Source organism: Phocoena phocoena, chromosome 9, assembly GCF_963924675.1.
Source record: "Phocoena phocoena chromosome 9, mPhoPho1.1, whole genome shotgun sequence".
Lineage (NCBI taxonomy): Eukaryota > Metazoa > Chordata > Mammalia > Artiodactyla > Phocoenidae > Phocoena > Phocoena phocoena.
In genome coordinates this window covers 19,541,310-19,557,674 of record NC_089227.1, presented here as the reverse complement: position 1 = coordinate 19,557,674, position 16,365 = coordinate 19,541,310, and the positions used below count along the sequence as shown (strand labels likewise).

Genomic DNA, 16,365 nt, shown 5'->3' with positions numbered 1-16,365 from the left:
TTCTTGCTTCTGCTGTCTGTCCTCTGGTCTAATCTATTTTCTTTAGCACACATATTTACCCTTAAAGGTTTCTATTAACATTAAGAGTTATCCAAGATCTATATCCTCACTCCAAGCAAGTTAAGAACTTTGGCAGTATTTTAATCCCTTCTTCTTCTCTTCTTGTCAGTCTCCCTCTGTACCTCTCATATTGAGGTCATCTGGGCTTTAATTCCAATTTTTTATTAAAAATTTTCAATAATCAATACTTTTTTCAGTCTGAACTACAAGCTTTACTTTTTTCCTTGCTCACTCCTCTTTCTTGAATCTATCATATTTCTCTTGGATTTATTTCCAGGTATACATCTTCTAGTAATTCTTTCAGAGAGCATTCAGGAGTAGTAAACTTTCTGAACCCTGTGTGTCTGAAAATTTTTATTTTTCCCCAATACTTGAATGATATTTGACTGGAGGGGAATGTTATGTTCCAAATAATTTTCTCTCATAACATTAAGATAACTGCCTCATTTTATAAAATTATGCTTAGTGTTACTAAGGAAAGTATTATACAGTGAATCTCATCTAGAAGCTTTTAGCATTTCCTCTTTTTTCTGCATTCTAAAGTTTCTCCCTGATGGTCTAGGACTGGATATTTTTCCATCCACCTTGCTAAACATTTTCATTCATAGGAACTATGTCTTTTTCTTTCTTCTTCTTTTTTAAGTCTTGGGAACTTGTCTTCAATTATATTTCTGAATATTTCATTCCACATATTCCCTCTGACCCTTCCTCCTTTTGGAATTCCTATTATTTCTAATGTTAGAAGTGTCAATCTCCCCTGTACACTTTACATTTCTTTTTCTTACATCCAATAACCCTAAGTTTTGGAAAGATTTCAAGACTCAAATTTCCAGCTCATTAATTTGTTCTTCAGCTATGCTAATGCTCATATTCAGAGGGAAAAAATCCATTAAATTTGTTTCAACAATCATATATTTTCATTTCTCACATCTCTATTTTTTCCTCACAAAATCTGTTTTAATTTCACAACTGCTGTATGCTCTCTTCTCTCTCTGAGGGTATCAATTATATTTCTTATAAAATCTCCATTTGTTTATTCTGCTACTTCTATTTTCTCAGCTCTTAGTTCTCTAGTTTGATGAATTTTTTTTAATGGAGTGGATTTTCCTCAGATTTGATGATTCTAGACCATTTGCTTAGATTTGTATCTGCTATTCTTCCTTAGTTTTGGTGTAAAAATGCCCACCAATGGGAGCAGATGTGCCCTTGGGTGGGGGGTACCATAGGGGTCCTGGAGGTTTCCAGTTTCCTGGCATTGCCCTGCTTCTCCATTCCAAGTGTCCACATTCATTGTCTGTTCCTAGGGTCAGACATGCCTGCACAGAAGTGTGTGTAGTCAAAGACTCACCTACTTAGCAATCCCGACAGCAGGACTCCAGAGACCCATCTGATTCCTGTGTCCAGTACCTAGGACCCTTTTGTAGTGTGTCATTCAATATATGTTTTGGGTTATAGTTTCCTCCTTCCATCAGATCCTTTTCTCCTCTCTCTTTCTCTCTCTACTTTTTTTCCTTCTTTTGTGCAACACTTCATAATTCCTGACTCAATTAGGGCACACTCTGTTGTCATTATAGATTCATTTGCTTGTTTTCTGTAATTTCCAAGGATTTGGGGCAGGTGGGGAAGACTAGAGCATGCTGTGTTGATTCAATAGTCTAATATTCAATTATACAGCCATTAAAAATGAGATAATTCCATTTGCAGCAACATGGATGTACCTAGAGATTATTACACTAATAATGTGAAATAAGTCATAGACAAATGTCATATGATAATGTGATAATAGACAAATGATAACAAATAGACAAATAAGACAATAGACAAATAATAGACAAATAGACAAATAAGTCATAGACAAATGTCATATGATAATAATGTGAAATAAGTCATAGACAAATGTCATATGATATAACTTATATGTGGAAGTTAAAAAAATGATACAAATGAACTTATTTACAAAACAGAAATAGACTCACAGACATAGAAAACAAACCGTTACCAAAGGGTAAAGGTGGGGAGGGATAAATTAGGAGTTTGGGATTAGCAGTTACAAAATACTATATATAGAGACTTCCCTGGTGGTCCAGTGGTTGAGACTTTGCCTGCCAGTGCAGGGAGTGTGGGTTCAATCCCTAGTCGGGGAGCTAAGATCCCACATGCCTTGTGGCCAAAAAACCAAACCATAAAACAGAAACAATATTGTAACAAATTCAATAAAGACTTTAAAAATGGTCCACATCAAAATAATCTTTAAAAAAATACTATATATAGAATAAACAATAATGTCCTACTGTGTAGCAGAGGGAACTATATTCAGTATCTTGTAATAACCTATAATGGAAAAGAATCTGGAAAAAGAAAAAGAAAAAAAAAAATCTGAAAAAAGAATATATATATATATGTATAACTGAATCACTTTGCTGTACACCTGAACCTAATACAACATTGTAAATCAACTACACTTCAAAAAAATAGTTTAATATTCATTACATGTGTGGAGCTTCTCTAACATGAATACTTTGGTGACAGCAAAAAAACAGATATTTTTAAAAGTTATCTGAATAGTTAAAAACATACAATGTTTTCATTTGGGATGAAAGACAAGTATACAAATTCCATATTCTAGTAATGTGTTTTTCTTCAAAGCCCCCTCCCACCCAAAGACAGCCTCAGATGGGTGAGATATGGTAGTTGCTAACTAAATGATGTGTTTGTGAGGTTAAGCCAAAGTTCAGAAAGGCTCACATAAATTAACAGTGTATCTATTTAAGTTTCTCTCTTGCTGAAGTAACAGATGTGTCTTTAGGAAAAAGAAAAGAAACTTTAAAATCCCACTTAAAATAAGCCTATCAACATACAGCTTTATGATGTAAAAGGCAAACAGCTTTTGCATCCTTGTGATCTGAGATCAAATAATTTGACTCAAATGGAAAGAAAACAGGAATATTTGGAAAGTGGTTTCCAAAAAAGTCATAATGATACTGGCTTTTTTTTCCATTCATATGAAATGTTTTGAAGCTATTATTAGAGAGGACTGCATATTCTTTTTTCTCTCTCATAATTCTTTTTTTTTTGGTACGCGGGCCTCTCACTGCTGTGGCCTCTCCCGTGGCGGAGCACAGGCTCTGGACGCGCAGGCTTAGCAGCCGTGGCTCACGGGCCTAGCCGCTCCACGGCATGTGGGATCTTCCCAGACCGGGGCACGAACCCCTGTCCCCTGTATCGTCAGGCGGACTATCAACCACTGCGCCACCAGAGAAGCCCTCTCTCATAATTCTTATAGTTAAACGAGATGAAAATATTATATCCATATTAATAATTTAATTTTTCTGTCTTAAAAGAAAGTGACCTCAAAGCTACAATCCAATCAATTTAATTGGTCACTCTTGAATAGAGTGGGGATTTACCACCTACGTTTTATGTCTATTTTAGCATGTGAGCTTTTGATGATAAATTCTGTGGGTGGTGATGGCTGAGGGGAGGAATGAGACAAATATTCAGTAAATCTGGCTGATAAAACACAACAAGAATTTCACTACCAAGTTCCTAATCTGTGTTTCTTTGTCAGCTCGTACCCTAGGTAAAAATGCTTCATGTTAATTTGATTGTGACAGGATTTTTTTCCCTGGAGCTTTGATTATAAATTATTATAACAGCTTTCTTTCTCAGATCAATAAAGCATCATTTGGGAATGCGTGGATGTGGAGAGGGGGCACACACACACACATTCACATACAACGCTATGGATTAAAGCAGCATTTTACCATCATCCCCAAACAGAGAAAACACTAGTCTCATTATCCTTTTATACCTTTTTAAATAATATAACGCCAATGTGGATAAATGGTTCACCAGATGAGAGCACAAATGAGGTAGTTCTGAGAGGGGCGGTGTGGTCTGATATCCTAGGGGAAAAGCTACAAATAAACCTAAGGTGTGGTTGCTAGAATAATTAAGCTGCTTTTAGAATTAAGGTGAATTAATTGTGTTCTAATTAGAGTGGCACAGGTGCTTTTGTTGAGCACATTATTCTACGTTATTGGAACAGAAATCTGCTGACAATGTCACAGCCTGAAAGTATCGGCCTCTTATCTGTGACCAAAACCTGATATATCTCAGTACTGAGAAGTGGCCAAAGAAACCACCTGAGTCACTGAGCGAATGGAATTTGCTCTGATGTTCCTCTGTATCTGTGTTGAATTTAGCTCTTTTTTTAAGCATAAATACTTTTAGTTTATTTTGTTTGTTTTGGGAGATGAATATTTTGGTTTAGCCACAAATTCTCACATCAGTAGTGCTCTGAGATAGCAGAATGTCTGATCTGTTAATTGGAATACATTTTTTGCCAGCTATTTTTCTGGATTAGTACATTAATTTTCTAAAATGTGCTTGGTTTCTTCTAATATCAAATCTATTCCTTTCTAGGCTTAATTCATAAAGGTTTTTTTGTGTGTGTTTGTACTAAGTCTCCACTAATGTTAGTAGCAGAGAGCTGTATGGACCATTAATCCATCCAGTAAGCATTCTTTTGTTCTTTTATAGATGATTTTTGATAATACAGCAAGCTAAAACAAAGAAGAGGGCATTCTAGGAGAGGGAATATGTGGATATGAAGGCCATAGGTAAAAATAAATTGTATCTCTTCCCAAAAGAATAAGAGGACATTAGGACTTCGAGGAAGGAGATAACTTGGTAACTAGCTAGCCAGCTAGCTACATAAATAACAGGAAAGGGTTTACGCATGTATCAGAATGGTACCACTGGAGGCTTGTGTTTCTCTCTCTGCTTTAGTGGGATGGTGACTGGGTATCTGGACAACACTGTGGCATCATTTGTGTTCCTAGAGGATGTAGGTCTCACTGAAGAAAATGACCTACAACTGCTGCATAGGTGGTATTAGCTTGGAGAGGTGAAGGACTGGAGGTCACGAGTCTCTGGTGCTTCAAAATTTGGGACCCTCTCATAGGCAGTTAAGCTCCATCATCAGGAAAGTGATTTGAATTGGTCTTTTATATCAGGGGTCAGAAAGAAAGAACTGATATGGTGATGTAAAGCTGGTGATGGATCTTTTATCTCTAGAAGGTAGGTAAAGAAGACTTGGCATGCATTGTCAAAGTTCTAGACCCCATCAAAGCCCATGGGTCTCTGAGGGGAGTGGAATGAGCCCTATGTAGTACAAGAGCTACAAATGAAAGCAGCCAGGTTCCTGGGGAGATCCTGGACACAAGAAAGAGGAACAATGGTTGCTGGTCCCTCAAGGAGACACCACAGCCACACTGGACATGGGACTTCAAGAGTGACAGGAACCTTGAAAGAGAAGGTTCTGTGGACTGAAGGGCTTGAGCATCACTGCTAGGCTTGGAAAGGTCAATAGTGCACCCTTGAGGGGGTGGGGTCCCTCAAAGTGTCAGTCTCCTTCAGAGGCTTCCCACAGCTGGACTTCCCTGAGGTGGGGAAGAGCAGGGCTGGGTCAGCTGCTGTAGAAATCTAGCTTTCAACAGTGAGAGACCCTGATGTGGCAGCAGAGGGTCAAGCAGCAGTAGCAGTGGCTTAGGCTGCTGGTCAGATTTCCCTTTTATTGGGTCCAAATGCAGTTTCTGGGCAATACATAGGAAGTGGGGAACCCAAGAGGTCATCAATAGTGGCCTTCTCGCCCCTCTGACACTTAGAATCCCATCCAATTTTGATTGAATTTGTTGAGATCAGAGGGATGTGACTACCTCAAATGTTGTGTTCTGGGAAAGTTCCTCGTAGTTAAGCAGTAAATTATTGCTATTTCATATCCATCATGAAATTACACTTTATGTTAATTTCATTCATCTTCATCATAGTCTTAGAAAACATACACTAAACAGCAGTAAGGACCTGGTGTTATGATTACAAGTGTATACTGAAAAAAAAAATCCAGGTGCAAACCAGAGAATTTCTAGAATTTCTTTCCAATTCATACTACCTTATGAATTTTGTTTCTCTGAACCTATTAATTTTTTTCAACTTGAATTTCTGAAAGTGCTACTCAATTAATAGGAAATATCTTAGGGCCATTGGACCCAGAAGAAGTCACATAGTTCAGAATGGCCAGAAAATACTACCACCAAACCATCCTCATTGTTTCAACCTCAACCCCATATTCTTTCTTTAAATATCTCTCAGGGACTTCCCTGGTGGTCCAGTGGTTAAGAATCCCCCTTCCAATGCAGGGGACGCAGGTTTGATCCCTGGTCAGGGAATTAAGATTCCCACATGCTGCAGGGCAACTAAGCCCACATGCCACAACTAGAGAACCTGCACACTACAACTAGAGAGCCCATGTGCCACAACTACAGAGCCCACGTGCTCTGGAGCCTGCACACCACAACTAAGAGAAGCCCACACACCTCAACTAAGACCCAACACAGCCAAAAATTAAAAAATTTAAAAATATTTTTAAAAATCTCTCAAAGATTAAATTTTACCCCCTAAATCAATTTTTACAGATCACAGCCACACTCCACTGAAAATTAGGTAACAGCATCTATAAATCTCAGACCCCAGGAAGACAACTGAAAGTCTCAATATAAAAGTAGTGGAAAGATTTTATATTCTATACGCATTGAAAAATAAAACACATTTTCCCAGTAAAAGCTGAAGAAACAAAGATGAGATATAAGTGATTCAACTGAAGTTAAAAGGTATTTGCAATCACAAAAATTAGTATGCATAAAAACAGTTGATTACTTAATAAAGAATGTTTAACATAAGTGTACCCCTTTTGGCTTGTCTATGATAAGGATCACCAGTATTAAGTATACTTTTGCTATTTAACAAGATGCATTTAAAATATTTCCAGTGGAATAAATGTAAGTGCTATACACAGCATGGGAGATAACAATTACTTACCCTGTAGGCTGGCTCTCAAATTCTTCTGACCACTGCTCTTGAATATCCTCTGTAGAAAGATCTACATCCCGGGTGGTGGCAAAATTGAACTCACTGCCTTCATTTCCATGGAAATAAATGGAGTTCCCATCTGACTGACAGCTATGCTGTAGATAAAAAGAGAGCATGGGGTGTCTGTTGAATTGGTTTTGTAGCTATATCTGTCTTACTCATGTATAATTAGAGTTTTTAGAAAACTCATTATGTTATTCCCTCTATGGTGGACTCCGAAATCAAAAGAAATTGTTACCTCTTTTTTTTTGGTCTTGTTTAATTCAATTACAGTTTCTCTCTAGCTTATTAAGTTATCACAAAAAAAGAGTCAAGAGGCCATTTGAGCTTTGCCACCTCAGCCTTCAGTATGAAACAAGAATATTTTAATTGGAATAATTTCCCATCTTTACCACAGTCCTTGTTGTGGGAATTAAGTGTGATAATGACGTGTCATATATTTTCAATACTGTGGATACAGGCTAAATCACACTGACCTTTTCAATATTCCATATATTTCTGGCTTGCCATTCAAGCCTTTCACAATTTGTCTATAAATGGGATATGAGCCGAATAGCTTGCTAATCAAAACATGGAATACAGAAAAGGTCAAAGTAATCCCTGATATGATCATATATTCTCAGCCAGCTTTTGAGTAAAAGTGTCTGACCAGACCTAGGAAGTGCATGATGTCCCCAAGGAGGAGCTCATAAACAACAAACTTTGTTATTCTCCAAAAGAACACCAGGCTTACAAAGAATAAAGAAAAATAATTTTTTGTGATGCTTTTATTTATTTATTTATTTTTTGCGTACATGGGCCTCTCACTGTTGTGGCCTCTCCCGTTGTGGAGCACAGGCTCCGGACGCACAGGCTCAGCGGCCATGGCTCACGGGCCCAGCTGCTCCGTGGCATGTGGGATCCTCCCGGACCAAGGCCCGAACCCGTGTCCCCTGCATCGGCAGGCCGACTCTCAACCACTGTGCCACCAGGGAAGCCCGTGATGCTTTTTTTTTAACCTACATTTTTTCAGCTTAAAGTGAACAGTCAAAGGCAAGATCCAACTCTGGAGCTGAGTAAACTGAGTATTTAGTTTTAAAAAATATGATAAGTTTTTGCATTAATCATTTTTTGGTAATGTCACACATAGAGAAATGCTAAAAAATGAAAGACCAAACATTCTTTTATGTTTGATATACTCTTAAAATAGGAATGAAGAAAAATAACTGGACAGAGAGTATCAGTTGGGCCCAGTGACTGTAAGTTCTGCAGGGCAGGGGTCATGTCCCTGTATTCCAGGTTTTAGCACAGTGCTTGGCATATGGTAGGAATTCAAAAATATTTGTTGAGTAATTCAATACATGAATAAATGAATGATATGGTTATGCCTTTCAGGTAATTAACTAATCTGTTATGGAGAACTCATGATGTAGTAAGCATTAAGGAAGGTACTGGAGGGAAGGGGTTTATAAGAGTATAATAATATCTAATCTTTGCTCTAAAAAATTACAGTCTAGTTGATATTTATCAAAGGCAGCATATGGAAAGCTAATGAGTGGAGGAAGGTAGGAATCACTGTGTCCAGGGCTGGTCTAGATGTGCAGGCTTCATGTATGAGCAGGTCTTCAATTGGCTTTAAAGGACTGAGAAAAATCCAAGTTAGATGACAAATATGAATAAATTACATAGGTGATAAGTAGGCATAATTTTGAGAATTAGACTGGAGCCTGACTGTAAAGGATCTTAAATGGTAATCTAAGAGATCTCTGCAATATGCCATCAGCAGTGATGTTCTAAAATAGAGCAGTGATGTGTGCAAAGAAATGTTTTATGACTATTAAACTAATTATGGCAGGTAAAATCAATGGGGAGGGATATCAGACTTCTATACTGAAAGAGTAAAAAAGCTTTCAGAAGCTTCCAGAAGTTCAAGAGAATTGGAGCATATGATCTTGGGGGAGTCATTTCACAGCACTAAGACGTAAGGCATACCCACTGAGCCTGCCATCATTTTAGATAATACCGTAGTGTGTGGCAGGCTTCACCTGCCTGAGGCTCTTCTTCACACCACAATGAGTACAGATTATTCACGGATGTTAAATTGAGCTCATTATATATGATCCTTAACCCAGATACATTGATCAAAAGTAGGATTCAGGGCTTCCCTGGTGGCGCAGTGGTTAGGGGTCCGCCTGCCGATGCAGGGGGCGCGGGTTCGTGCCCCGGTCCGGGAAGGTCCCGCGTGCCGCGGAGTGGCTGGGCCCGTGAGCCGTGGCCGCTGGGCCTGCGCGTCCGAAGCCTGTGCTCCGCAATGGTAGGGGCCGCAGCAGTGAGAGGCCCGCGTACCGCAAAAAAAAAAAAAAAAAAAACCCCAAAAACCCCCCTAGGATCCAGTTTATTTAGACGATAGATTTTAGAAGTTTCACTACAAAAAGAAAAGTTGTAACTACGTGAAGTGATGGATATGTTAACTAACATTATTGTGGTAATTATTCTGCATTAAATACATCTATCAAAACCCCCCAAAAAACAAAACAGTAAATAGAAACTGTCAAGCAATGACAAACCCAAGGATCCTCTACTACTATGCACTCTGTAAAGATAATGAATGCTAACTAGAATAACAAAGATTACTTTCCTAATAATAAATCCACCGAGCTCTAAATAGTGGTTTTCACAGTTATCTTCCCATTCTGGAATCCTGAACAACTATGGCCTATGTTTATTTAGAATTAATATAAGGACTCTGACACTGATGCAAATGACATTAGGTCACTGTCCAAGGAAAGGGCATATATGAAATATCTATACATGTGAAAACAGAATAATCTATATTACAATTTAAAAGGATATATTTGTGTAATGAAAAGAGTGACTTGCTTAACATAAAATCTTGGTCATTTCTGGCTAAACATCAATTTAATTATTTCCATTTTGATTCTGTTTACCTCAGAATTGTTTGTTAATATTTTAAGACTGTGTTATACATAACTATGCTTTGCTACTCTTCCAAGATTTATATTATTAACATATTTGATGCATATTTTAATTTAGTTGAGATAGAAAATTTATGTAAAGAAACACATCATTATGAAACTGAATACCATACTGTTAAACTCACTTTACAAAATTAAAATGAGTTCGTGTTTTAGAAAAATTGAAGTATTTTTTTTTAAGATTTATTTATTATTTATTTTTGGCTGCGTTGGGTCTTAGTTGCGGCACACAGGATCGTCGTTGCGGTGCGTGGGCTTCTCTCTAGTTGTGGCATGCAGTTTTTCCCTTCTCCAGTTGTGGCGCCCAGGCTCTAGGGCACGTGGGCTCTGCAGTTTGCGACACTTGGGCTCTCTAGTTGAGGCATGCGGGCTCAGTAGTGTGGTGCATGGGCTTAGTTGCCCCGCGGCATGTGGGATCTTAGTTCCCCAACCACGGATCGAACCTGCATCCCCTGCATTGGAAGGCAGATTCTTCACCACTGGACCACCAAGGAAGTTCCTTAAGTATATTTTAAAGGATCTTTTTGTTAGTTATTTGGCTGTTACCAAATACATTTGGTAGTTTAGTAGATCATTTGTAATTATACAACTATTAAAAACTGGCTATCAAAAATATATTTTTATATTTAATATTTTATCTATATGAAATGATGGATGTTCACTAAACACTGTTAATCATTTCATGTATGTTAGTCAAATCATTATGCTGTACACCTTAAACTTCTATGGTGTTGTATATCAATTATATTTCAATAAAACTGGAAGAAAAAAATTAGCTATCAATATACCTTTCTGTCATTATAACTGCTAGCGCCAGCGTATGAAATACAAGTAATATTTACCATAACAAGTATGAAGAAAACCTGAGAAAAATGAACACTCACTTTGAGTGTTAACCAATTTTCATAATTGCAAATCTAAAAACTAGTAGGATGTCTTTGCCAAGTTTCCATGAAGGACAGCATGGTATAGTTTTTTACATAGTTTATTTTTATAGGGAAGGAGCTGTTCTTCACCAATTGGCAGTAAAAGGACAATACTTGAAGTCTAAATTCAAACAAACAGGGCAGTGGTTTATAACAGTCAGTGCTGGACTTGCACTGAAACATCTTAACCCTGTCTGTCGAGTTTAGGGGAAGATTCATATTCCACTCTATTCTCTCTTCCCAAATGGGCCCAATGCCCTTTTGGGTGTGGAGGGGGAAAAGTATTGCTCTTTGAATGTTTTCGTCATCATAGTCTTAGTACATCAACACATTGCTAAAGAAAGTTTGTGACAGACCCAAAGCGAACAGCCACAGCTCAGCGTGAAGTGAATCAAATCCCCCTGTCTCTTAGCAGGATGGGGCTGCCAATTTCTGGGCAGCAGGGCCTGGAGATGCACTGAGTGCACACACTACAATGGATGGCTTGCTCTGCTCCCCACCATGCTAAGGAGATCAGGACATAATTTCTGCCTCAGCCATTATGAGTAGAACAGATGTTTTCAAGTTTTGGAGTAAGGGTAATATAAGCCAGCTGGGTACTATTGGGACTATAAAATAGGGGATAGTCTGTGCAAAACCGGTGAATTACTGAGCCATTTGAGCAGGAATGGGCCTACCGAGAAGTTGATTATGTATAATCCTTATATTTAGGAATCCTGGGAAAGATAGGGGGCCAGTCAGGGTTCTCATTCTGAGGATTCCTGCGTCAATTACAAGGCTAGTTAGAGTTTTACATTAATTCTACTTTAGAATTGGTCACAGGGGGCTCAGTGTCTTAGTATTGGACTGGTTTCCCAGATGCTCTCCAAACTAAGAATTTATGCCTGACTACATTCAGATTGAGATAGAGCCCCTGTGCCTCTGCTTGTTTGAGATTACATCTCTGCCTCTGAAAGGAAATCCACCACCTGTGTGGGTAGGGGTGCTTGAACTTTCCCCTAGAACCCAATTCAATTAATTTAGCACTTACATGAGCTGAGGTGATTAAGGTTAGAAAAAACCCCAAAATACTGGAAACCAAAAACATTCTTGACAAAGAATGAAAACTCAGTTACTGTCCATCCTCAAGGAGTTTGGGGATTGGAATCAGAAGGCATGTTCCGATGCATTTTCTCTACTGAATGGCTACATGGTTTTGCACAACTCATTTAACCCATCTAGGCCTGTTTCTTAGGCTGTGGAATGGGGCCAATAATATCTATTTCCTAGAGACGCTGTTAGAAGCACAAATTATATCTTATGTGGAAGTATTTTTTTGAAATCTCTAAGTGGTACAAAATAATTGTTATTTTATTTCTAAATATGCACTTTTCCACGAATTTCTAAATATGCACTATTATATTCCCTTTGCAATATATACCCTTGGCAGTAGGTTATAGAGAAATAGAATATTTAAATCTATTTTAAATTGTTTCTCATTAGACTAGTCACTAAAATTCTTCAGATCAACTTAAAACCTTTAGTAAAATGTAAAAGAATATGTTGCACAATACAATATGGTAAAATACTACAAACATTCATTCATTTTCAGGGCATACCGAACCATCAATTAGAACTTTAAAAGTTCTCCAAACTTTGGCAGATTACCAAACATTTTCCTTAGGAAAACTTAATAATGCAAGATGTGTGCCACCACTTTTCTTACAGATGAACTGTATATCTATGTATTTATGTTAAAGAGCCAAACAAAATGTGAACTGAAAGAATTTCAGAAAATTGCTCAGTGATTTTAATACCCAGCTGTTTTTGTTCAGCATCTATTCAAACTCATGTCATTTGCGAGACAATTAAAATCTAAACAACTTCGTAAGACAGTTAAATGTCTAACTGTGAGATACGTGAGCTTTAATATGACAAGAAGAATACTTTGGAATTCAGGGCTACTTTATTTTGAGTATGGTAAAAATATAGCAGGTTTTCTTGAGTAAATGATTACAAATAACATGTGACTTCCTGAGTCTTAGCTTTTTTTTTTTTAACTGTTGAATTGGAGACAGTTTTAATAACGGAAACGTCCAGCATAAGTGAGGGTATAAGAAAACAAGACTCTATTGGTTAGGATATAAATTGACAGGATTATTTTGGTTGAATAATTTCACAGTATCTATTTTAAAATTTTAGTGTTTAATGCAACCGTACCCAGAAATTCCACTTCTAGGTATCTGTGCTATAGACAAAAATAGCATGAGTGCTTGAAAATATATGTACAAGGCTGTTTACCACAGCATTTCTTGTTATAGAAAAAAAAGAGGACAAATTTCCATAAATAAGGATACTTAAATGAATTACAGTAGAGCCACATGATGAAATACTACACAAACATGAAAAAGAACAAAATTGATCTGGAACGTGGATGAGCTGCTATCTTAAGTGGAAAACACAATTAACAGAACATATTATCATGTGAGTCTTAGCTTTTGACTGACTTATGGTGAGTATATATCAGGTAATTAAGAATTTATTTTTGGTAAAATAAAGGTATAAATTCTGCAGATGGCTCTATATATTTCTTTCTATCCCTAGCCTTCCTAATTAAATTAATGATGATGTTAATTATTATTTTTACTTCATTATTTTAGCATTGACCAATGACAGTTTTTAAAATCACTTAAATATCATCCTTATTTGTTTCCATCTGTCAATCAAAAATATTTTTCTACTTTGCTGTTAAATGGGTTTCCTTTACTTGAAAAGCAGAACACCCTGTAACTGACAAGAATTTGCCATTCAGAAAAGCATTGACAGGAAACATCAGTGAAAATTCCTCAATATAACAAGTCTTTGGCCACAATTCAGGATAGCATTTTTCTAAGGCTGCTCCCTATACGCTGCTGGAAATGTTAATGATTTCACCTCTGTACTTGTAAAAGTACTTACAATTGCCTTCACCATAGTTTAATTAGGTTTTCATCAAAGATGAACACTGAGGCACCTCTTAATATTATCTCCCTGGGGTCTAATGGCCCTGATGATTCTTTCAGACATCTGTAGCCTTACAATTTAGTTTTGACGATATCCTTTTAGTTGGAAGGAGTATATTGGGCATTTGGGCAATGCCAGCTTGCAGAGAGCTGGTGGCAGATGGAATGAAATCTGCCTGGTATGCCTTCCCCTCCACATGAGCAGAGAGCCATCCATTTCCTCCATTAAGGAGTTGTCACTCAGCCCACCCAGCTGGAAGACCATTTTTGATAGCCAAGCTGGCTGGTGGCAGACAATTCAGATACAAAGCACACTTTAAAAGGAGCTAAAACATCATTTGTAGGAAAATTGAAAATGCACAGCTTCCACCACAGCCAATTTTTTAATGACTGTAATATTTTAAGTGATTATTTTTGCCACTTCAGATTGCTCCTTAGAGAGGAGAGGTTTTTAAATTAAAATCTAGGCAACGCATAACAGTTGAGATATGAGGAGCAGAGGAAAGAGAAATAAGATGAATAAAATTAATTAAAATGGCATTGTTGGCAGAGCCATAAATTAGCCACTGGTCGGAAATAAAATATATTGGTATAGGAGTTTCTGGATTAAACTGGTATGTATGACTGAGTGACTAGAAATGGACTGATCTACACCCTACAAATCATTGTGTTCCCTAAGCCTTTCACCATGCTATAGCTATTATCATATAGAAATATATATATTTCCTACATCCTGGTTCAATGGATTTAATGGTACAGACTTTCATGCTTATAAAAAAAATAGGAAGAGAATGATTTCTCTCATGAGGCAAAATGAATTTCTGTCATTTTCCACACGTTCAATTTCTAGGTAATTTAATGCCAGTTAAAAAAACTGAAAACTTGGCTATAAACACAGTCCAGGTGCAGGAGGGCTGAAGTGCATTTTCTCTAGTCAACACAATAGATTCAACCACAGTGAGCAAATTTTAGGGAGCTTAAAAAGTGTTTCTTTCTCATTATTTTATGGATTCATTAAGCATTTGAACCACTTTGTACTACGATTCATAAAGATTCAATTCATGGTATATTTTGTAACAAGTGTGTAATTATTTGGCAATAGTTATGACAACTCTAAAATGGCAATAGTGACAGATTTGAATTGGAGTAATTAGAGAAAGAATAACAATGTAAAATTCCATAGGGCAGTTGTTAACCTTGTCTGTAGGGATCAACTTAACTTTCAGAGCATCTGAAGTTTTCAGACTGGCCTCCTCAAATTAAGGCCAAGAATGCCAGGCGCAATGTGGGAGGCTGCAAGATACTGAGGAACAGAAGGGCTGGGGCTTTATAATACAATGTAGTTGGCTTTGAAAATCAAAGCTGTTTGATCTTGGAGAAGCCACTTAACCTCTCTGAGCCTCTATATTTTCATCTGTGAAATGGGGCAATTGTGAGGATTAGATGAGATAGTGTTAAGTAACATGCTTATTCTAAAGACTGATGAACCTTAGGAAATCAGTAAATGCTAATTCCCTTCCTTCTTTCGTCCCTTATCTTCATTCATTTATTTAAAAAACCTTACCTTAATGAGTGCCGCTATGCAAATAATTGGGCTATGTGCTGTGCTAAGTACAAAGATGATGGGTAATGTTACTATGTTTTGGATGTTCAGACAGAATAAAATAAATTTCACATTGAATAACGTATTAACTTAATTAGTGATTAAACGTGTCAGCTTCAGACCATAAACAAACAAGAAAAGGGTGCATAGTCAAGGAGGCTCTGGGGATTTGTTTGGTTATTTTTAGTAGAATTTATCGAAATTATTTGTTTCTGTGTTACTGCCACTCTTGTCATGGTGATTTGGCTCAATTCCATGTTTCACTAATGCTATTCCACATTAATTACTGTACAAATAGGCTGCATTGGGGGGAAATTGTGAAAAGCACACTACTTACGTTTAACCCTTCATCCCCAAAGTACTCTTATTAGCTTAAAATATATTCTGGCTCATTCTACAATATCACGTAGCCACCTCTTGGGGGAAACATGACAATAAGAGCAATGCAATCCAAAGTGAAGAACATCCCAAGCAAAGGGAATTTACAGAGACAGCATGCAATTAACCAAGCTGGAATCTGGCCAGAAAATCATAGGTAACATTCCGATTCTTAATGGAAAAAGACATGGGAACATGGTCTCGCCACAAGTCTTACTGAGCTCAGGTTTATCCTCATTAGAAAGCCAGTACTCAAATCCCTCAAGTTACAGACCAGATAGTTTCCAGTACAGCGATTTGCAAAGCACATTTCTGGAAAGCATATCTGATTTCCTCCTGTTTGTCCTTACATTCTAAAAAAGGAAAATCACTGAATGGATTTTTTAAACCTTTTTCTGGGGTGCCCAATTCATGGAAGACAAGTTAGGCATTATAGTAGGCAGATACTGTTCTGCCAGGGGATTATATTCCCAAAAAGCACATTTAAAAATAAATTCTGCTTTGAATGTGAT

General features: G+C 37.3%; 1 protein-coding gene across 2 annotated transcripts in view; it reads right to left on the bottom strand.

The window, feature by feature from the left end:
• The window catches only part of RELN (reelin), a 522,720-nt gene that overhangs the window by 199,377 nt on the left and 306,978 nt on the right, over positions 1-16,365 (bottom strand). For both annotated transcript variants that reach the window (XM_065883760.1, XM_065883761.1), the window contains exon 11: positions 6,940-7,085. In XM_065883760.1, the coding sequence (XP_065739832.1) occupies positions 6,940-7,085 (146 nt within the window). The remainder of the gene's footprint in view (positions 1-6,939; positions 7,086-16,365) is intronic.